The sequence below is a fragment of the Mastomys coucha genome, unplaced genomic scaffold (assembly GCF_008632895.1).
Source record: "Mastomys coucha isolate ucsf_1 unplaced genomic scaffold, UCSF_Mcou_1 pScaffold13, whole genome shotgun sequence".
Classification (NCBI taxonomy): domain Eukaryota; kingdom Metazoa; phylum Chordata; class Mammalia; order Rodentia; family Muridae; genus Mastomys; species Mastomys coucha.
In genome coordinates this window covers 7,431,463-7,453,880 of record NW_022196895.1, presented here as the reverse complement: position 1 = coordinate 7,453,880, position 22,418 = coordinate 7,431,463, and the positions used below count along the sequence as shown (strand labels likewise).

Here is a 22,418-nt window from a genome sequence, read left to right as displayed (position 1 = left end):
ACATATACAACATAAATGATAATAAAACCTTAAAAGTAACTATTACATAAAAAAAAGAATGCCAATACAAAGGGAGATTGAGCAATGGATAAAAGCAGCCCCACTGCACCTGAAGCAGACCTGCTACCTGCAGATACCCAGGTGTGTGTCACTGAGATGGCATGCAGTGCAGGCATGCAGCTGAGATGCCTTGCTAGGCACCACACCCCTAGATACAATACAGTCCCAGTCCACTTGAAAAACAAACTGGTTTAACATGGTTCAAACCATCTTCAAGACAAGTCAGGCTGGAACTTTTGGCTCCAGAGTTCTTGCTCTCAAAAACCATGCAGTACTACACATTATCAAGACTTAGGAACACATTAGGTATATGCTTTTAACCACTCTAGTAGGAAGTCATTATTTATAAACATAGTTTACACTAATAAAAACCCATTTTACTTTGCCATGTGATTGCTGGGAATTGAACTCAGGACCTCTGGAAGAGCAGCCAAGTACTCTTAACCATTGAGCATCTCTCCAAGCCCAAAACTGCTTTATTTAGTCAAATATATTCCTATCTACATTAATAACCTTTAATAAATAAAAGCCTTCCCCACAGCAAGAGATGCTGTCAGCAAAGAGGCAGCCTGGCATGGTGACACACATGCTCCTAGCACTCTGGAAGCTGAGGCAGGAGGACCACAAGTCTGAGACCAGCTTGGTCTACAGAATGAATTCTAGGCCACCCGTGATTACAAAGGAAGACCCTGTCTAGCATACTATAGCTAAGGAGACTGATCCACCAGAAAAGTGCTTGTTAGGACAAGCATTAAGACACGAATTCAGATCCCCAGCACTTTATAAGAAGCAGCATTCCTGTGCTGGGGAAAAATAAATAAGTGAATAAATAAATAAAGCACCTGACGATGACCTCTGGCCTCCACATGTGCATTCACACATCCATGCACACTCATGAACACACAGATGGCATAACCAGTTAATCAGGAGACAACTTATACCAACTACATTACACAGGAGATTAATATATAAAAAGACAAAACTCCAAAAATTAAACAAAACAAATTATCCAACCAACAAATGTGTTTATGAATCCAATAGATAATTTCAAAAGGAGAAATATCTGAAAAAGTTTTCATCATCAAGGAAATGTAAATTAAAACCCCTTCCACCTCACTCAAGTGGAAACAACTGTCAGAAGCAAGTACTGGCAAGGCTGTAGGAAAGAGACCCTGATGAGGGGACACTCAGAACCAAGTGCTGGCAAGGCTGTAGGAAAGAGACCCTGAGGAAAGAGACCACACAAGGTGGTACCACCTCTACAGAAGGTTCTCAAAAACAAAACAAGATAAAACAACAAACAAAATTAAGCAAGCTAAAACCAGAACTGCTGTAAGATCCAGCTATCTCACACCTGGGACTCTATACCAGTATACCAGAGACTTGCACATTCACGCTCATTGCCACCTATTCACAGTAAGTGGAACCAGCCTAGATGCCCATCAACAGAAAACGTGGTACATATAAATGGGAACCAACCATAATGAAGAATGAAATCATGATGGTGGCAAGAAAATGGAAGGAGCTGGAAATCACATTACACAAAGCAAATCAGCCTCAGAAAGGCAAATATTTCTATATTTCTCATATGCAGAAAGTGGATTTAAGTTTCTACAAATGAATGTGTGTCTATATCCATACTGATGAAGCACAAGGAGGAATACAAGATGGGAGGGATATATATGAAGGCAGGTGGCCAAGAATGCTATGGAATACATGAGACACAAAAGCAGTAAGAAACCCTAAAGCAGGGGAGGGATAGGGCACACCCATCAAAAGGAAGGTTGACTGGTGGGGTTGTGGGGAGAGTTACAGATAAGAACAAAGAATACCATGTATTTATAAAAATGTCATAATGAAGCCCATTAATTGTATGCTAACTTAAAAATTAAAGACAAACGAGGGCCAAAGAGATGGTTTAATAGTTATGTTTCCTGAGCAAGTGAGGACCAGAGTTGAGAACCCCAGAACCCATGTAAAATCCAGGTAAGCACACTGGCCCACTTATAATCCTGGTGTCCAGGAGGCAGTCAGGGAGCCCCTGGAGCATGCTGGGAGCCACCCTAGCCAGAACAGTGAGCTGCAGGTCCAGGAGAGTAACTGCTTCAACAAGGAAGGCAGAGAGCCGGGGAAAACACTTGTTAACCCTGTTAACAAGTAACACTTGTTACTGTCGCACACTCTGCTTCTACTTGAGCCGGCAAACGTTTGAAAGGCGCCTCACTGCAGTTCTCAGGGTTTTGTCCAAATATGTTTGTTGCTATCTGGGTTCCATGTTTTGGAAAATGTCTGACTCCAACTCAAGGTCAGACACAATCATTGCCCATTTGAACACTAAAAGTGACCTATTATGGCAAACCATGCCTAGAGGCAAGGCCACTGAACTAGCAGATGTGCACCAAATGAGGTGGCAGAGGAAAGGCACTGGGTGCTGGGATGCAATCATTACCTGCTCCTTAATGTCCTGAAGCTGCTGCTGCAGTTTCTGCACATCTGCATTAACATTGGTGTTGTCTTTGTCCTTCTGCAGCACTGGGATATTCCCACTTGCTAGAATAGAATTCAAGAAAAACAACCTTAGTTATTACTGTTTTGACATAATGACATATTTCTAAACTTTCAAGTATTAAAAAACAAAGCTGTGGGGCTGGAGAGATGGCTCAGCGGTTAAGTACACTGACTGCTCTTCCGAAGGTCCTGAGTTCAAATCCCAGCAACCACATGGTGGCTCACAACCATCTGTAATGAGATCAGACGCCCTCTTCTGGTGCATTTGAAGACAGCTACAGTGAGCGAACTAGGGCCAAAGGGGGGTGGGGGGGTGGGGTCAGCAGAGGTCCTGAGTTCAATTCCCAGCAGCCACACACATGATGGCTCATGGCCATCTGTACAGCTACAGTGTACTCATACACATAAAATAAATAATTAAAAAAAAACAAAGCTGTGGTGTGGAGATAGCTGGTAGTGGAGTGCCTTCGTGCCATGGGTTCTATAAGATCACAGCAGGATAATGGGGTGGAAGAGCCTACCATTTAGGGTCTTCTTCAAAATTCTGTCCCATACTAAGAGAAAAGATAAAGTAGTGACATCTAGATAACATTCATTTATAATCTTTAAGAGTTAAAAGGTCTGGGGGATAGAGAGGGTGCTTGGTGGCTAAATGTACAGAGAGCCAGAGTTTAGCTCTCAGCACCCATGTCTCTTGACTCACAGCCACCTGTAACTCCAGCTCCAGGGGGATTCAATGCATCCCACCTTTATGAGCACCTGCACATACATTCACACATACATATTTTTTAAAAAGAAACAGAAGAACCCAGACATGGTGATGCATGATTGCAACTGCAGCTTTCACGGGACGGAGGACAAGAACATGGACATCAGGTCAAGGTCAGCCTAGACCACATAGAAAGACCTTGTCCAAAAAGAGGCAGAGGAGGGGAGAGAAAGAGGTTCACAGCAAAAGAGAACTTCTGACTTTTGAAGCTTCTTCTGGCAAACTCAAAGCATACACTCCTTTTTCTCTGCTCATGGGCCACTAGAATCATAGCAAAATAGCTACTAAAGGAGTGCTAATTAGTCTCTTAGATGACTTTTTTTTTAAAAAAATGTTATCTTCCCTTCTAGACAAGGTTCACATTGCCCAGATTAGCCTGGAATTCACTATGTAGCCAAGGCTGGCCCTAAATTCCTAATCTAACTTCCATCTCCCTTCAGAATACAGATAGTACCCACCATACTTGGATGGGATTGGTGATGATGATGATGATTCAAACAGGGCCTTTCTATATAGCTCTGGTGGGTCTCAAACTCACTATGATGATGATGATGATCGTTTACACAACTGGCCTGAAACTCACTACACAGAATATGCTGGCCTTAAACTCAGAGACCTGCCTGCCTCTTGTCTCCCAGGTGCTAGGATTGAAAGCATGTGCTGGAGAAGATGCAGAGGCCCACAGTCAATCATTAGGCAGTGCTCAAGGACCCCATACAAGAAGGGAAGAAAAACTGTAGGAGCCAGAGGGATTGAGGACATCATGAGAACACTCACAGGATCAACTAAGCAGGGCTCACAGGGGCTCACAGACTGAAGTGACGATCACAGAGACTGCATGGGTCTGAGATAGGCCCTCTGCATATATGTTATGTTGTATAGCTCTGTGTTCTCACTGACTTCCCACAGTGGGAGTGCTGCTCTCTTTGGCTAGCTCTTGGGACACTTTTCCTCCTGCTGGACTGCCTCATCCAGCCTTCCTATGAGGGTTTGTGCCTTGTCATATTGTAACTCGTTATATACCATGTTTGGTTGACAGCCCTTGGAGGCCTGCTCTTTTCTGAAAGGAAATGGAGGAGGAGTGGATAGAGGGAGAGGAGTACTCTCTACAATGGGATTACAGCCATGAGCTACCCAAGCCTGACCCTCCTCTCTTTATGCCAAGATCTCCTTATTGCTAACAATTTGGTCTGAAAAGTTCAGAAGGCTGTGAACAAGGGTGCTTGGACTTTAGCTGCCCTGCTCTGAACATCCTTGAACTTTTATTCTAGCTAATACCCATGCCTAAGAATTTTATTCTTCTCTCTTTGTGAAAAAGGCAAGAGCTTTGGGCACAGGTGTATGTAGCAATGTTCTTCCTCATCTACTTAAAAATTTGTTTAAAAAACCAAGAATCAAATAAATTCTCAGGTACCTGTACATAAGGGTCAGGCTTAACATTGGTACACTCTTTACCTGCTGGGCCAGCTACTGACTGGAGGTTTGAATAGGAATGGCCGTACTTGACAGGAATTAGAAAGTGTGGCCTTGTTGGAGGAAGTATGTTACTGGGGGGTGGGCTTTGGGGTTCCAAAAGCCCAAGGCAGTCCTAGAGCTGCTTCCTGCTACCCGTGGACTACTTCTAGCACCATATCTGCCTGCATGCAGCATGCTCCCCACCATGATGATAATGAACTAACTCTGAAATTGTTTTCTTTACAGATGTTACCATGGTAATAGTGTCTCTTCACAGCAATATAACATTGCCTAAGACACTGATCCAAAAGAAAAAAAATATTTTAAACAGTTGTATGACTGAAAAAGTAGGAGGCAGGGTTTGGAAATAAAAGTCAACAGGTGACTGCTTGCTAAGCATGAGTAATGACTTGATTTTGTCAGTACCATAAAATAAAAGGAAAATATGGCAAGTTAATTATCTTCACCTCTCTATTTGTCTGTGTTACAATTCAGCTTACTCTGTTCCTAATAACTACTATCCAATGTAATACATGCAAATTAAGATGATCCTGCAAGCCTGCTATGTAAAGGGACCAAGTTAATACATTTGTAAATTGAAATAAAAAAAAACAAAAACTGGAATGCAGCACCCCATTTCCAGATACACTAAATTGGTCTGGTACTCAGCTCATTGGTAATAGTATATGCTTAATTAAACTGACTCCCAGAAATAGATATACAGACACAGCCACTAAATTTCATCTTTAAAACAAAAAGCAAATATTCTTTTTTTTTTTTTTTTGGTGGTTTTTTTCGAGACAGGGTTTCTCTGTGTAGCCCTGGCTGTCCTGGAACTCTGTAGACCAGGCTGGCCTCGAACTCAGAAATCCGTCTGCCTCTGCCTCCCAAGTGCTGGGATTAAACACATGCGCCACCATGCCCGGCAAAGCAAATATTCTTTAGGCAAGAATGTGATATTCTTCATATTGCAAATCCTCAGAAGTATAATGTTAGGCTGGCAAGATTGGCTCAGTGGCAATAATACTTGGTGCTTGCCCAAGCATAAACCTAGATCCCCAGGACCCATGTAAAGATTGAAGGAGAGAACCAATTCCATAGAGTTGTCTTCTCATTTCCACTTACTAAGGCATGTGCGTACCCACATACACACATTATACATGCATACACACATTTTCAAAGTCTATAAGCATGTCACAAAGTAAATAAAAGCCCAATTTTACATTTCTTATAACTAACAAAAGCACCAAAAAACCATACCTACTCCTCTGTCAATCTACATCACATATTTAACTTGAACAAGAAGGCTGCAGCATAGTGTAATGGAGACATATAGCCAACAAGAAAGCAAACAGAGGACACTCACAGATCTCATCAGAGGGGTCTTCTGAGCTCTTGCCACCGCAGCATGTGATAAAAGGCACCCTCCGCTCAACCACCGCCCGGCACTGCACACACTTTTTCATCAGGCTGGCACAGTCTGAAAATGAGAACACTTCTTTAGCTACAACAATAATATCATTGCCTTTCTTTGCTGTATTTCTATAATTTAACTACATACTGAAACAAACATTAAAGAAACATACCAGATCCTAGCTACAAGTTATAAAATAAAATCCTACCTTAATATCATATTATTAACCTATGGATGAGAAGTGTTCACGGGGGGAAAAAAGCCTAATAGGAAAACATTTCCTAATGTAACTGAATAGTGATTTTTTTTTCAAGTATTTCCAAATCATAAAGTTTAGCTGAGGGTTGGAGAGATGGCTCAGTGGTTAAGAGCACTGACTGCTCTTCTAGAGGTCCTGAGTTCAATTCCCAGCAACCATATGGTGGCTCACACCCATCTGTAATGAGATCCGATGCCCTCTTCTGGTGTGTCTGATACATGAAATGAATGGATAAATCTTTTAAACAAAAATAAATAAATAAATAAATAAAGTTTAGCTGGGGATGGTGGTATACAACTATAATCCTGTTTCAAAAAAATCCATTAAAGAGCCGGGCAGTGGTGGCGCACGCCTTTGATCCCAGCACTTGGGAGGCAGAGGCAGGCGGATTTCTGAGTTTGAGGCCAGCCTGGTCTACAGAGTGAGTCCCAGGACAGCCAGGGCTACACGGAGAAACCCTGTCTCGAAAAAACAAAACAAAACAAAAAAACAACACCAACCAAACAAAAAAGATTTTAAAGCTTAGAAAATGGGGACAAACACTGTTGACCAGCAGACCTATGAGTGCCACACCCAGATGTACACATCTGAAAGTAGGAAGTGGACACTGCACATGGAGTAACACTGCATTTGCTGTTTCCCACCAGTCTGAAGCTCTGAGGTCCTTCATATAGCTGTGCCCACTTAACATGACACATTCACTCCTCCCTTCACTCACTCAGGGTTTCCTCTGCTTCCCCAAAATATGTTGGCCAAATTTTAAATTCCTAAAAACATTTTCCTAAATACATGTTTTATTCTTCCCTTCCCTTGGGTTTCCCTCTGTCACCTGATGCACTGCTTCAGAGTAACTAGGAAAATGTTTCTACAACACCATCTTTCCCATGATAAATTTTAAAAACTACATTTTAGTAGTCTCTCTCATTACAGAGATTGCAGCTGGAGAGACTTAGGGGTGGTTAAGAACACTGGCTGCTCTTCCTGACAATCCAGATTCAGTCCCCATATGGTAACTATAACTAACAAGCATTTGCAAGTCCAATGCTATTTTGATACCAATGACAACCTTTATGCCCACCTTGGTAAATAGAAACAATTACTTGAGTTAGACTGTCAACAGTACAAATCTTTGACCTATTATTTGTCTATCAAAATGAAAAAGAATTAAAACAAAGCTAAAAACAAAACACCAGTATTCCAGAGACCTATAAGACAGCTCAGTGGGTAAGCTATCTGTGGCCAAGCTTGACCATCTGAGTTTGAGCCCCAGAACCTACAGGCTACAAGAGAGAACCAGCTCCCTCAAGTGTTCTAAGACTCCCCTATTCATACCATGTTAGTTACAAAGCCATAGGTATATAATACAACCTACAGACATACACACAAATAAATAAATATAAAATAAAATTTAACAAAACATTTAAAAGGCATCTATACCAATGAGACTCAATTACCATGTAATTTGCATGCTATTCTAGTTAAATAACATTAAAAACCAATACTTCTTGATTAACCTATTTTATATGAAATATCATTTAAAGAAAGTATTCAAGCTGGGTGGTGGTGGCGCACACCTTTAATCCCAGCACTTGGGAGGGAGAGGCAGCCGGATTTCTGAGTTCCAGGCCAGCCTGGTTTACAGAGTGAGTTCCAGGACAGCTAGGGCTACACAGAGAAACCCTGTCTCAAAAAACCAAAAAAAAAAAAAAAAAGTATTCAGCTTTTTTAGATCTTTTACTGATAAGTAAAACAAAACAAACAAACAAAGAACCAACAAAGGAAAGAGAATTTCAAACCCTGTAAGATGTAAGAGGGATATAAAAGGCCAAGGCCTTCAAGATAAACATCCTTAAGGGCGACTTTAAAGCAGTTTCTCACCCTGTAGGGTGTGACCCCTTTGAGGCTGAACAACCCTTTCATAGGGGTAGCATAGCAGATATTCTGCAAGCAGATATTTACACTAGAGTCTTAACAACAGTAAATCACAGTTATGAAGAAGCAGCAGAATAATTTTATAGTTGGTGTCATAACAACATAAGGAACTGTATTACAGGGTCACAGCATTAGGAAGTTTGAGAACCACTGATTTAAAGCATCTCGAAAGCTTCAATATTTTCTTCCCAAAGAAAAGACTTCTTAAATTTCTCCCAACCTAACAGTTAACATAACAAAATTACAGCCCCAAACAACACAGCTGTAAGAGCCTGAGGAATCAGGCTGGTACCCAGGGAAGGCAATGTAAAAGTGAAGACAAATGAAGGTACTCTAGCATATAACCAACCACTGTTACATGCAAAAAGGATGGACTAGATGTTGTAATAGCTTTAAAAGTAAGATTCTATTGTGTGTGAAAGACAGCACTCCTTTTGTACCACAGTAATACAAAAATAAATAAATTCAAAAATAAATAAATAAGTAAACATGCACACCAAAAAAAGCCAAAATGATTTTTAAAAGAGTCCAGTCTGATAGAACATAGAATTTCAGAAATCAAATTATTCAGTATACTCTGTCGCTCAAAAGTAGAGACCAAAAAGTACTAAATGCTTGTCCAGCTTTTTTGTAGGTGGGTTATCCAATAAACAAACACAAACATCAAAGATTTAGTCGTTTACTTTTGTCTCTATGAAAGGATACTTACTCTCACAAGCACACATGTGCCCACAAGGTTGAAAGAGAACAGCTGCTTTCTTGTCAGAGCACACCACACATTCTTCAATCTGCATCGAGAAAAGACAGAGTGAACAAGTGCAGAGAAATCATGTCACCCAGCAGCTTATGCCGCCATGTCCCTCCCCACTACAGAAGCTCTGCTCTCTGGCTCTCCTGCCTGCTCGTTTTCATATCACTAGGTACCTAGTTTAACGGGCTATTTCTGCATTCCTCTCATACCTGACACGAAGAGCAGTGTAGGAAGACTCCATTTCATCTGAAGTCAGGGACAAGGAGCTATATGTTAGCTTACCTTTTTTTTCCCCCAAAACTTTAAGGAAATTTTAATAAACAAGTATTAAAACAAATGACTGTGAAAAGGCTAACAACAACAAAATCTACCCAGAGAAGTCAAACTGTTAAGTTCAAGAGAGGGTGCTTGTGCTGCCTCCTTCTAGGGAGTTCTTCATGAAAGCCCCCCTCCTAGGATCTGGCCAGTCCCCATGCTTCCTAGAGCCCAGAGTGATTAGGTCACTCCTCACCCGTCCTGTCACTAAGACTCTAAGTCTTCCACAACCAACTTATAATTTCAATATGAGCGTGTCGTATGTTTTGTGCACTGTGGTCCCTGCCTGTGGCTCCTTTTCCCTCTGGCTCGCACCACTCCCTCAGACTCACATTTGTTTTCCAAACAGCCTGCTTTTTCTCAGCACGGCCACGCCTGACTACATTTTCTCTATCAGCACTGTTAGCTAGAGATGACCACCTCTCACTATAACACCATCCAAGCACTAAAACACTGTTCTTGCTTTCATGTATGTGTACTCTCCCAGCCTTTGGTTCAGTACTGTACATGGAGTCTGCATACCTGGCATACTATTTTAGTACAGTAAAACCTGGCTGGTCTATGATATTCTTTAAAACTTAAAAAAAACCACCCCCAATACCTAATATTACTTGTAAGAGTTTAAAATAATAAAGAAACTTGATCTAATAAACACTTATCTATCCTTTCTTCTATTTAAAAAGGAGAGTCTTTGTAAGCATAAACATTCCCCATCTGGATCACCTTCCTGGGTTGCACTCCCTCTCGTGGAACAACTGAATCAAAGCATTTTGTGACTCTGAACAGACGATGCCCCTCCCAGCATGTAATAATGTTACTTAACAAAGTAATCTCCCACTTTGATTGTTGGCACTGAAAAAAAAAAACCAACCTTTTATTTCCCAATTCAACAAAATGTCTGAATTAATTTGTAATGTATTTATACTTCCCTAATTACTGAAAAAATATTAATGATTCCTCTAAAAACAACACCCTTTGCACTAAATTTAGGATTTTTCTTCAATGAAACTGTTGATTCCGCTTTAACCACTTGGGGGCACTATTTCCTTATGGTCAAAAATAGCTAGTAACCCAGAATATCTGTTGATTGGTTAGATGTGTCTGTTTTTTTAAATTTTCCACTGATCTGAAAACTTCATAGTACACATAACACAAAGCAGAATTCAATATACCTTAGTTGTAAAAGGCTCTGAAAGAAAAACAGGTGACTAATTTTTAAGTATTATACTTTAGATATAAAAAGGAAATGTAAACTAAAAAGACTGAGACTTAAAAACCACGTATGGTTTTTAAATCCTGGTAATAACATGACAAGGAACATTAGTAAGATTAGACTAGAAATCAATTCAGAAACTCTTAAGTAATCTCTTTCAACGTATAAATTATGTATTATATTTAACTTATTTGTAAGAACATAGTAAAATACCTATTATAGAGGAGAGCATTAGGTCTCAGAGAACTCCACAATACAACACAACAGTCCAATACTGGCCAGTCTGTTTACCTTTGTCCTGGACTGAACCTGTTCTTTACAAATGAGGCATTTCTTGACACGAGGGGAACACAAAGAACACGTCGCAATATGTCCACATGGACCAAAAAGCGTGTCTCTCTTCATGTCTGAACACACCATGCACTCCTCTAGAGTTTCAGAATCGTTGCTGATCATAGAAGGACTCCGAGAACCCACTTGGCCACTAATAAAACAGAATATTTCAAATCAAGCCCATCCAAACACGCTAAACAAATATGTTAATTTTTTAAGATCCAGAGTGTCATCACCACACATAAAAACATTATGTTAAAAATCAAATGTCAACAACTTTATGTAAAACCTTTTCTTTATTTTTTTAAATTTATAATTGTTTATTTTCACATCTCTCAAATTATTTTTGCTCAAAAGCATAGACCAAACAGGTACCTTTCCCTGTTTATAAACCTCTGCACCTTCATATTCTTCTAGTGCCAGTCAATCTTCAAACTAAATTAAGACTCAATGAAAAAGGGTAAACTTATAATAAAAAGCTAAAAACGCTAGCAGAAGCTAATTTAATGAGCTGGGTAAAGTGGTGCATGGTTTTAATCCCAGCATTCAAGAGGAACAGGCAAGTGGGTCTTTGTGAATTCAAGACCATCCTGGTCTACACAGTGAGTTTAAAGGTAGTCAGAACATCGTAGTGAGTCTCTGTCTCCAAATAAACAAATTAAAACTAATGTAAGCGAAATTTCATTTAGTACACGTTCTATCTACAAAGACACAGCAAAAACAAAAAACAAAAAAACAAAACAAGCTGGCAAGATGGCTCAGCAGGTAAGAGCACTGACTGCTCTTCCAAAGGTCCTGAGTTCAAACCCAAGTAATCACATGGTGGCTCACAACCACCTGTAACAAGATCTGACGCCCTCTTCTGGTGCATCAGAAGACAGCTACAGTGTACTTATGTATAATAATAAATAAATCTTAAAAAACAAACAAACAAACAAACAAAAAAATCCCAAGTAGCACTATACTATTGTATTAATTAAAAGTCACCACCAGGGGCTGGAGAGATGGCTCAGCGGTTAAGAGCACTGACTTCCAGAGGTCCTGAGTTCAATTCCCAGCAACCACATGGTGGCTCACAACCATCTGTAATGGGATCTGACGCCCTCTTCTGGTGTGTAGAAAATATAAACATATTATTAACATATTTGTAGATAGCTACAGTGTACTCACATATATAAAACAATTTAAAAAAAAAAGAGTGTCATGATCGAAAAGAAGAAAAAAGAAGTGAGAAAATACAAAAGTAAAGGGACAGCTACCAATACAGTCACTGATAAGAGGTATAGAGGTCAAAAGAGATGTGTACTTTTTGTATGCCTACTCAGTTAAAAAAAATGTATACCAGAAGTTTTCATTAAAATTCCTGACATTTCACATATGAATGTGTGAAACGATCACCTTTAGAGAAAATGCCCAATCAACCCGGTGGCTCCTTTGTTCATTCTTTTAACGCTTGATTGCTAGTAATTGTCTTCAAGGTCTTGGTGCAAAGTATTATAAATATTACAAATTTTCCATGATATTCACTCTGTTCAGAGAGTAAACTACCTTTTGCAGGAAAATATTGTAATGTCAGTCAGAGCTTTAGCATGCAGGATTCCTAGAAGACCAAGTTAGTTTAAAGTAGTTACTTAAGCTTACCCATAAAGTAGTACACATAATGTGGGGACTGTAACATGACATGAGACACACTACATAGAGGAAAGGCTCCCAAGGAAGGAAGGGGCAACACAAAGGTTTAAGAGCAGCAGAGATCAAGATGCAAGTCCCAGGTCTTCCCTTACGAGGCTGCAGAGCATCTCAGGGAGAGAATAGTACGTGACGTGACAAAAACTACAAACCTGACTTTTTCCTTATGACATTTTGCCAGAGCTTTGCAGAGACTTGGGTCAGGACAGAGATCCAGTGGTGACTGACCCTTCTTATTTCGAATGCTGAGATCAGCACCATTGGCTGCCAGGAAACACGCAATAGATGCCGCACTCTTCTTCTCGGCCCCCTGGGTACCAAGCCCCATTATTAACTGAAATCAAATGAAGAGAGTCATGATCTCCCTTATAGAAACCTACCGTGAATGTGTGTGTGTGTGTGTGTGTGTGTGTGTGTGTGTGTGTGTGTGTGTGTGTGTGTGTGTGTGTGTGTTTGTGTGTGTGTGCAGACATGTAAGAGTTTCAGTCCTAATACAGACTCACCTCTCCCCAGTTCCCATTTTCCCTCATTTGTGAATCGATTCTCCAGTGTACAAGTGGACCAAAAGTGGCTAAACTCAGTTGGATGCCTGCCTCCTACATGGCTGATTCTACCACACAGAACCAAAGTCAGGTCAATTAAGGCTGAGGAACTCAAGTACAGCTTCTGACTAAGAAGAAAGAGCACTTTTGTCCCCACTCAGGTTAGCTCTAGGGCCGATACCAACTAACTTCTTAAGGCTTCTGAATCAAGGCAAACCTTAAAGGAATAAGAAGAGCTAGCATCTGATGACATCATCTGAGCTATGGATCCAAAGATATCTGAAATTGTTAAAATAAGTATCAAGACTCACTAAGGTCCCATAGAAGCTGGGTACTATTTTAAAGTACTTTTATGATCTTATTATACAACAACCGATGAAGAGAAGTATGTTCCTGTCAACTTTTAAACAAGGAAAAGGAAAAAAGAAAGTACAAAGGAGTTAAAAAATATATCCTCAGAGTCTTACAAGACAACAACTCACAAACATTCAGGCCTCTGATTCATTTATATGCGTTAAAATGATAACAAAATACATTTGAAAGTGAAAAGGCTTAAAATAGCCAATTATTTAAAATAAACTTGGAGGACTTTTATTGCCTGATTTTAATATAAACAAATGTTGAATCACAAAGCTCTAAGACACTTGAGTAGGTATCCCATAGTTAAGAAAGAACATGGACGAGAAGAACGAGATGCAGTATGTAAAAGGAAATCCCCAGTTAAATAGCTTACTGATCTTGGATAAAGGCAGCAGGCACTCAAGCAGAAAAAAACGCTACTCAACAAATGGTATAGGGACAGTTGGCCACTGATCAGTGACAAGTGAACTGCAACCTATAACATATGCTATATAAAACTTCACTTGAACTTAAATGCAATAGCTCAGCTTCATAAGCTTCTATAGCAAGAAGTCTGAATGACCATCTTGCCAAAGATTTCTTAGGACACGTAAAGCATAAAAAATAGAAGAAAAAACTAATTACATTTTTTCAACAATAAGACAGTCTGCTCTTCTAAGAACATTGTCAAAAATTGGGCATGGTGGCTTACACCATGATCCCAGCCATGCAAAGGTCAAGGCAGAAGGAACAAGAGTTTGAGGATACAGCTGGGCAGTGCTGGCACATGCCTTTAATTCCAGCACTTGGGAGGCAGAGGCAGGTGGATCTCTGAGTTTGAGGCCAGCCTGGTCTACAGAGTGAGTTCCAGGACAGCCAGGGCTACACGGAGAAACCCTGTTTCAAAAAACCAAAAAAAGTTTGAGGATAACTGGGGTAGACTGAGGCCTCATCACAAAACACCGCTGTCGAAAGGGAAAGAAACATGAATGTACAGCACAACTCACTTCTTGCCATCCCAGGGCACTACTGACAAGGAGAATATCAACAGACTGATTTTAGACTTTAGGCTCATCTGAATGTAGAGAAACATCTTGGAGGAGACACTAGATCAAATGGAGTCCCATCTCTTACAGCTTTCTAAGAATGAAAAGTTTTTTGAGAAGGCATAAAGGACCAACTACCCATTCTGAACCTTGTCTCCTCAGGAAGGTAGGAGAGGCACATGTCACACCAGTCACTATACACACAACTGGTTTACCTGCACTTCCACTCTTCTCTACACTTGGAGGATACAGTGTATTTCCAGTGTCTGGAAACCATAGGATACGTAATTAAACAGGGACGCGGGATGCCTTTGTTGTTTTGTTTGATAGGGTCTCACTCCAGCCTAGGCGGGCCTAGAACTCACTATATAGCACAATTTGATCACAAATCCTGCCTTGGCTTAAGTGAGGGATTACAATCATGAGTTAGCATGTCTGTCTTTACATACTTTAATTCTTGGAAAACATCATTGACTATTCTTGAGTAAGTCATCACTTCCACACAAAAATATTCCATACTAAGTTAGCTTGATCCTATGCAGCAGCACTGCACCACCAGTCATTACTTTGCACGATCACCCCAGAGAGAAGACAAGGCAGTGACGACATCAGCAGCAACACAAGCCAGAGACAGAAAAAGTAAGTACACATCACATCCTTGATAGTAACTTGATTTTGTATTATATAAACAATTTTTGATAATTAGAAGAAAACAAAAGACCTGGGAAGTGGGAGAGTGCTTGCCTAGTATTCATGAGGCCTAGGACTCAATCCCTAACACCTCAAAAATTAAAACCACAAGAAAGCAAAGAATACTAAAATTCTAATGAAAAAGATTTGAGCAGATAGCTCTTAAAATGCATGGGGGTGGGGGGGCTGGCTGGAGAGATGGCTCAGCGGGTAAAGGCACTGACTGCTCTTCCGAAAGCCTGGAGTTCAGATCCCAGCAACCACATGGTGGCTCACAACCACCCGTAATAAGATCTGATGTCCTCTTCTGGTGTGTCTAAAGACAGCTACAGTGAACTACACTGGAGCGAGTGTCCTGAGTTCAATTCCCACAGCCACACATAGGATAGCTCATGGCTATCTGTACAGCTACAGTGTACTCATACACATAAAAATAAAATAAAATAAAATAAATCTTTAAAAAAAAACACAAAAAAAGCACATTACGGTTCTGACACAGTCTGCCTGTCTATTCACTGGCCACTCATAGTCATTGCAGTTAATAAAATTCCACAAGCATGGCACTTCTGTGAACACAAATGTGGTGGAGATTAAAAAAAAAATGCATGTGGGATTGATCAAATAAAAAGCAGGTCAAACTGAACAGGCATTAGGGATTTGAAATTAAAACCATAATACATACTCACTCTACCCAATTTGTACTGCTGAAATTTTAAAGAACCAAGCAACTTTTGATAAGATGCAGAACAAATGCACTTCATAGGGACCAGTAGTAGTATTAAAGTTTGATACACCCAAGTCCATCGCTGATAAAATGTTTTATCTAATGCAAATCAGATGCAGAGTAAACATAAAACATGCTTCCACTATTAGTGAAAGGACATTTTCTTTACTCACTGTGTTTTTTGAAGGTTCCCAGGCAGCATCTACCTTGCCCACATCTTGCATGTCCTGTAGCTGGCGTAGTTGAGACAAAGTATGATGTCTCAAAGCTTCATGCAGAGGAGTATCTCCATCCTTATCCTGAATGTCTAGCTTAGCACCTGCACGGACCAAAAGCTGAGAGAAAGATGCCTCATTTGGATAGTGTCCATACCTATAAGAAACTGCAGCCTATCAGCAGTGAGTATTCTGGACCTATTTGAAATTTTAAATAACAATAAATGTAAACATTGTTTGCTAAAACACAATCATTTGGCAAAATGAGTTACTGATTATTTCATCGTGTGACTTGCACAGTAAATTGTAAGTTCCCTAAAGATTGTCTTTACGGTGTTTCCACAATCTTCCTAATACTTTCTACAAATACCAAAGAGCTCTAAACAACAGCATCTACAGAACCTAATCTCTATACAGTCTTACTTGTCTTAGCAAGTCATACTTTTTGTCTTGTTTTGTCTCTTTTTTGTTTTAAAAAGTTACATAAAATATAATTCTAAGATTTATTTTTCAAACTTGTGGGTAATTCTTGCTATCAACTTCTCTAGATTTAGAGCTACCTAGGAAACATACCTCTGGGTGGGTGTGTCTTTGAGGAAGTATCTAGAGGTTTAACAGAGGAAGGCACATAGATCTACATTTAATGTGTGTGGCCCTATGTGATGGTCTGGCATACCAGACGGAATAAAAAGGACAGGGACACTGTAACCAACTGCCATGGCTTCCCCATCCTAACAGACTGCATCTTCTCACACTGTGAGACCAACCAACTCTTCCCATCCTTAAGTGGCTTCTGCCAGCTATTTTGTCACAGCAAAAAGAAAAGCTACTAACAAAGGACCAGTTCCAGTTCTGCTGCTCTGAGGCAGAGCACAGAATGAACTTTGCTGTTCTATTTCCCAGTGACACTGTGGCAGAGACACTGCTCCATAAAAATACTTAAAGCAATACTTTTTTCAGGTATTTTGTTTGAAATCACCAAATTAGTACATTAAAAACATATAGTTCAACTAATCAATTTACAGCAAAGTTCCCAGGCAAAGCTTTTCTTTTACTATCAACTACACATATTAAGAGGGATGTAACTAGTCAAGTTGCTACTTTACATTTTCTCACTATCATTATGAGAAGTATGAGGACAATATGCTGAAGACTCTGAACTGTGTATTAACTCCTTATCCCACAGACACAAAGGAAAGGCTCTAACCCAGCACACTTAAAAAGCTATGAGAAGCTCACATTACCAAGAATAAATACTTTACCCTAACGATCTGGGTGTGCTGCCGCTCAACAGCAAGGTGTAGGGCCGTTTGCTGGTTCACGTTCTGGATGTCCAGGTTGGCATTTCCCTGACAAGGAACAGATTTTAAATGCTTACATCTGAACAACAGAGAAGAACATGCAAACCGTTAGCTATTGACATGGAATACGTAGCTCTGTCTACTACTGTTTCGTCCTTGGAAGCTGCCCTGACACTGTTCTCATTCAGATAGTGAAAATGGGACAGACAGACAACAAACCTACGAAGAACAGTTAATGTAAACATGAGTATTTCTTTTACAGTGACTACCTCAAACCAGCTCAGGGCCAAAGTACAGTATGGAGCTGAACAGCACTCTCTTTTACTATCCCCTGAGAGCAACTCTTATAAGCTGTAAGTACCTCTGAAAAGCAACTGTCTCCATATTGGATTCGGTAACTTTAATGACCTGAAATTCACTTCCTTCTCTTGCACAACCAAGCTCTTCCTCACTCAGTGAAAAGAAGTGAGGAGGTGATCTGAGTACTACGAAGTTCCTAAAGGTAGAGCAGGAAGTCCTATGCACGCTCAGGAGAGGAACAAGTGGATGGACTCTGAAAGCAGCTGTTACTACACAAAAAGGGAAAGAGTCTGTGGACAAAGCTGATTTTAGAATCAAGGCACTCTGTCTTTAGCTCTGCCATTTACAAGTCATGTAAACTTTTCTAAGCAATTCAATATGTAGCCCTTTCTTCAGTTCCAAAATAGTGTGACCTATTTCACAGGGCTTATGTAAAGATTAAGAAATACAGCACAAAAAAATTGCTTAGCATAACGTCTTGACATAACAAAGCAAAATTAAGAGCAGAGTCAAAGCTTCAAAAGACACACCTTGCACTGCCAGGTTAAACCCATCTAGTCACAACTGGGATGGCACCTGTGCCCATGCATGGACTGTGGCCAGAGCTGAAACTCCAGCAAGTTATACCATACTCTGGAAGACAGAAACTTCTGGTTTGCTTTTATCATGTTTCATTATGTTTCTTTTTTTTTTCTTTTGGCTTTTTCAAGACAGAAGGTTTCTCTGTGTAGCCCTGGCTGTCCTGGAACTCACTCTGTAGACCAGGTTGGCCTCGAACTCAGAAATCTGCCTGCCTCTGCCTCCCAAGTGCTGGGATTAAAGGTGTGCACCACTACCGCCCAGCTCATTATGTTTCTTTGACTGGTCATGAGCTACCTGATTCTCAGATCATCTGTTACATCTATTTAAATGTGCACAGTAGGAAGATTACAAGCAAGTATTAGAGAGAGGCTGGCAAGATGCAGCCAAGCCTGATGGCCTGAGTCTGATCTCCAAGTGTCTCACAATGGAAGGACAAATCATCTTTTGAAGACTGTTCTTTTGACCTCTATACATGCAGAATGGTATAAACACAAATGAGGAGGTGGGTGGAGGGCCAGTGTTAGCCAGGAAGACTGGTATGTACCTGCAGTCCCAGCACTCAGGAGGCTGAGGCAGGATACTGAGTTTTAGCTAAGACTGGGCTACATATCAAGACTGTTTCAAGCAAACAAACAAAAATAACCAGTGTTTAAAAACAGAACATACATTGAGTTGATTTTCATCATCATGGGGGTTTTACTGCAACTTGTATCTGCAGTTAAAGTCCTATGTCTGTTAGAGCACAACAGCCTCTCCTACCTGATGCACCAACAGCTCAGCCACTTCCACATGATTATTCAGGGCAGCCAGGTGCAAGGCAGTGTAACCGTCATCTTTCTTCTCATCCACAATCCATGGTCTTGGTAATTTTGAGAGTAAAACACGCATTGCACTGAAAGGCAAATTTACATTGTCTTTACATTTGCATAATATGATCTTTGTTTTCTTTTGAAAAAATATTCTCTTTTGAGAACTGTGTAATCAAATGAAGATAACCTTTAAAAATAAAAGACAATCATGTTTCCACACACAGGCAGATATTACTGTCATAATTTTCCAGTGTTTTGCTTTGTGATATTCTGAGAGCCAAATAAACTATCAGCACGTGCAGAATGCAGCAAGCACAGAACCTCAGTGCTACGGAGCAAAGCTGTGCTTGGGAGGGAGACCGCCCAGAAAAGCAGACAACAGTGTGGCCTGAGGAAGCCCGCATGGCTCACCTTCAGTAGTTTCTACCCATGAAAAAAATAACAAATAATAGCAGGTAATAAGGGCGAGACAGTAAGAAAACAGTGATCAGACATACTCAGTAGCTTGTTAGAAATAGCAGAATTAAAATCTGATTTATGTTTAGTGCTAAAATTCTGTTTGTGAGATGTATCGATTGGTAATCATAATTCAATATTTACACTTCTAAAATCATTAATATTTTCAAAAAGCCAAAAAGTCAAAGACCCCTAAAGAGCGAGAGACCCAGAGAACCAAATTAAGAAATAAATGCTTCTTGGCAACCTTTCCTCACAAAAATATTTCCTATGGAAAACTCATGGCGGTATCATTGTGGTGGTGTCAGCCTCTACACTGACACTCGGACCTCAGAGCACTCAGGTGCAAAGGTCTTTGATAGCAGAACTCTATGAATCCCATGTAGGAAGAATCTTAAGAATAGGCTTTGAAGGAGCAGTTATGATGGGCCAAGAGGTAAAAGTGCTTGTGGCTAAGCCTGAGTTTGATTCCAGGACTTATGGTGGAAGGAGAGAACCCACTCCTGTAAGTTGTGCTCTGACCTCAATATATACATCATGGAATAATGATGTACATGCGTGAACACATGCTTACGCACATAAGCTCATCATACAGATACACACACACACACACACACACACACACACACACACAATAAAAACAGATAAGTAACTGTTTTTAAAAATTAAGCTTTGGGTGGCTGGAGAGAATGGTTGTGAGAACTGACTGCTTCCTTCCAGAGGTTCTAAGTTCAATTTCCAGCAAATTGTGGCTCACAACCATCAGTAATGGAATCTGATGCCTTCTTCTGGTGTGTCTGAACACTGCACTCATATACATTAAATATAAATTAATCTTTATATAAAAATTAAGTTTTGGAGGAACAAGAACCTCTAAATTTAAGCTAATGCTGCCAAGGGCTTCAGTTTTAACACATTTTTTGCTTTTAGCATCTTCCTACTTATGTAGGCAAAGCTAGTCTTGAACTTTGATCTCCCTGTCTAGCCTCCCACCATGACTAGCTTGATTCAGATTAGGGAAAGTCACTGGTGACTACTATACTATAAAACATATGGATATCATGATGGATATCATACACTATCCATCACTCTGCATCAAGGAGTGCAGAAAAAAACATGAGAAAAAAAACTTGTAAGAGGTTTATAGCTTTCTAACAAAGTTTAAAAGACATGTAAATCATGAAACCTTTTATGAAAAATAAAATACTATAGGGATGTGAAGATGGCTCAGAAGTTAAGAGTACTTGATGTTCTTGCAGAGGACCCTGGTTTGGTTGCACCACTACATAATGGCTCACAGCTATCAGTAACTCCAGTTCATCGGCCTTCTCCTGACATCCTTAGGCATCAGATATAATGTGGCACACATCTACATCATATACATAAAATGTAAACTAATTTTCAAGAAGAAATAAAGTATTTAAAAGCAATGTGAGGGGCTGGAGAGACTGCCAGAGGTTAAAGCTCTTTTGGATGACCTGGATTCAGTTCCCTGCATCCGTAAGGCAGCTAACAACTGTCTGTGACTTCTTCCAGAGAATCTGTTCTTTTTGGCCTCTTGAAGCACTGGCATGTATGTAGTACAAAGACAAACACCCACACACGTAAAATAACAATGAAAATAATATAATCTCCAAAAAATAAAACAAGTATAATAAAGGTTGGCAGACAGATCATAGTCGAAGCCAATGAAAGCTGGCCATAGTGCTGCAAGCCTATAATTATAACCCTAGCTTTTAGGTGACGCAACAAGGTCATGAATCCAATGGAAACTCGGGTCAAATAAAGACTTTGTCTCTTAAAAACTAATTATATATATATATATATGTGTGTATATATATATATATATATATATATATACATATATATATATATATTTTAGACGTGCAAACTAAGTATCAACTAGGTGACACTGCGTGGATAAATGTTCATTCATTTTGTGATGCCGGGAATGGATGAACCTTTACATGCTCTGCCACTAAGCTAGACCCCAGCTCTCTATCTCTCTAGGATTTAAAACATATTAAAATTTTTTTATTTAATGTTCCTTTTGTCTGCTCTGAAAACCACATTATATCCTATCTTCAAAAGGTCCCCTTGAGCTGTGACAGTTTCACTTTTCCTTGTTTTTGACAAAGCTAAGAAGCCTATGGAGTATTAACTAGTATTAACTGTATGTTTTCTCATCAGTCTGGGGCCAGGGGACCCTGCAGAGTAACTACATAGGCAGTGCTATCTACCACTCTCAAGGTTGACCACTGACACATGCACAGAGGAGTGTGTGTCACAGCTCTCTGGTGTACACTGTCTCCACTTTTTCTATTCTACCCTCTTGACAAGCACTGTACAGATCACACTCATGGGGTGCACAGCCATGTTCCCTGTCTGAGAGAAGCATCTACACAGGCTAACAGGCACATTTTACACTGGAGCTACGGGGGATTCACTTTTATATATACACATACATATATATATATAAACACATACATATATGTATATATACATACACATACGTATATACATACACATATATAACATACATATATACTTACATGAGTAAATTGTGTAGTGATTTATTTATTTTTCCTTTATGTGCATTGATGTTTTGTCTGCATGTATGTCTGCATGAGGATTTTGGATCTGCTGGAACTAGTTATAGGCAGTTTTGAGTTGCCACTTGGGTGCTGAGAGTTAAACCCAGACCCTCTAGAACAGC

General features: G+C 40.0%; 1 protein-coding gene across 2 annotated transcripts in view; it reads right to left on the bottom strand.

Moving 5' to 3' along the window:
- Nucleotides 1-22,418, bottom strand: part of Mib1 (mindbomb E3 ubiquitin protein ligase 1) — a 105,484-nt gene that overhangs the window by 7,067 nt on the left and 75,999 nt on the right. For both annotated transcript variants that reach the window (XM_031364963.1, XM_031364964.1), the window contains exons 13-20: nt 19,197-19,329; nt 17,517-17,603; nt 16,213-16,374; nt 12,851-13,032; nt 10,968-11,160; nt 9,107-9,185; nt 6,159-6,272; nt 2,510-2,610 (exon numbers count right to left, since the gene is read on the bottom strand). In XM_031364963.1, coding sequence (XP_031220823.1) covers nt 2,510-2,610; nt 6,159-6,272; nt 9,107-9,185; nt 10,968-11,160; nt 12,851-13,032; nt 16,213-16,374; nt 17,517-17,603; nt 19,197-19,329 — 1,051 coding nt within the window. The remainder of the gene's footprint in view (nt 1-2,509; nt 2,611-6,158; nt 6,273-9,106; nt 9,186-10,967; nt 11,161-12,850; nt 13,033-16,212; nt 16,375-17,516; nt 17,604-19,196; nt 19,330-22,418) is intronic.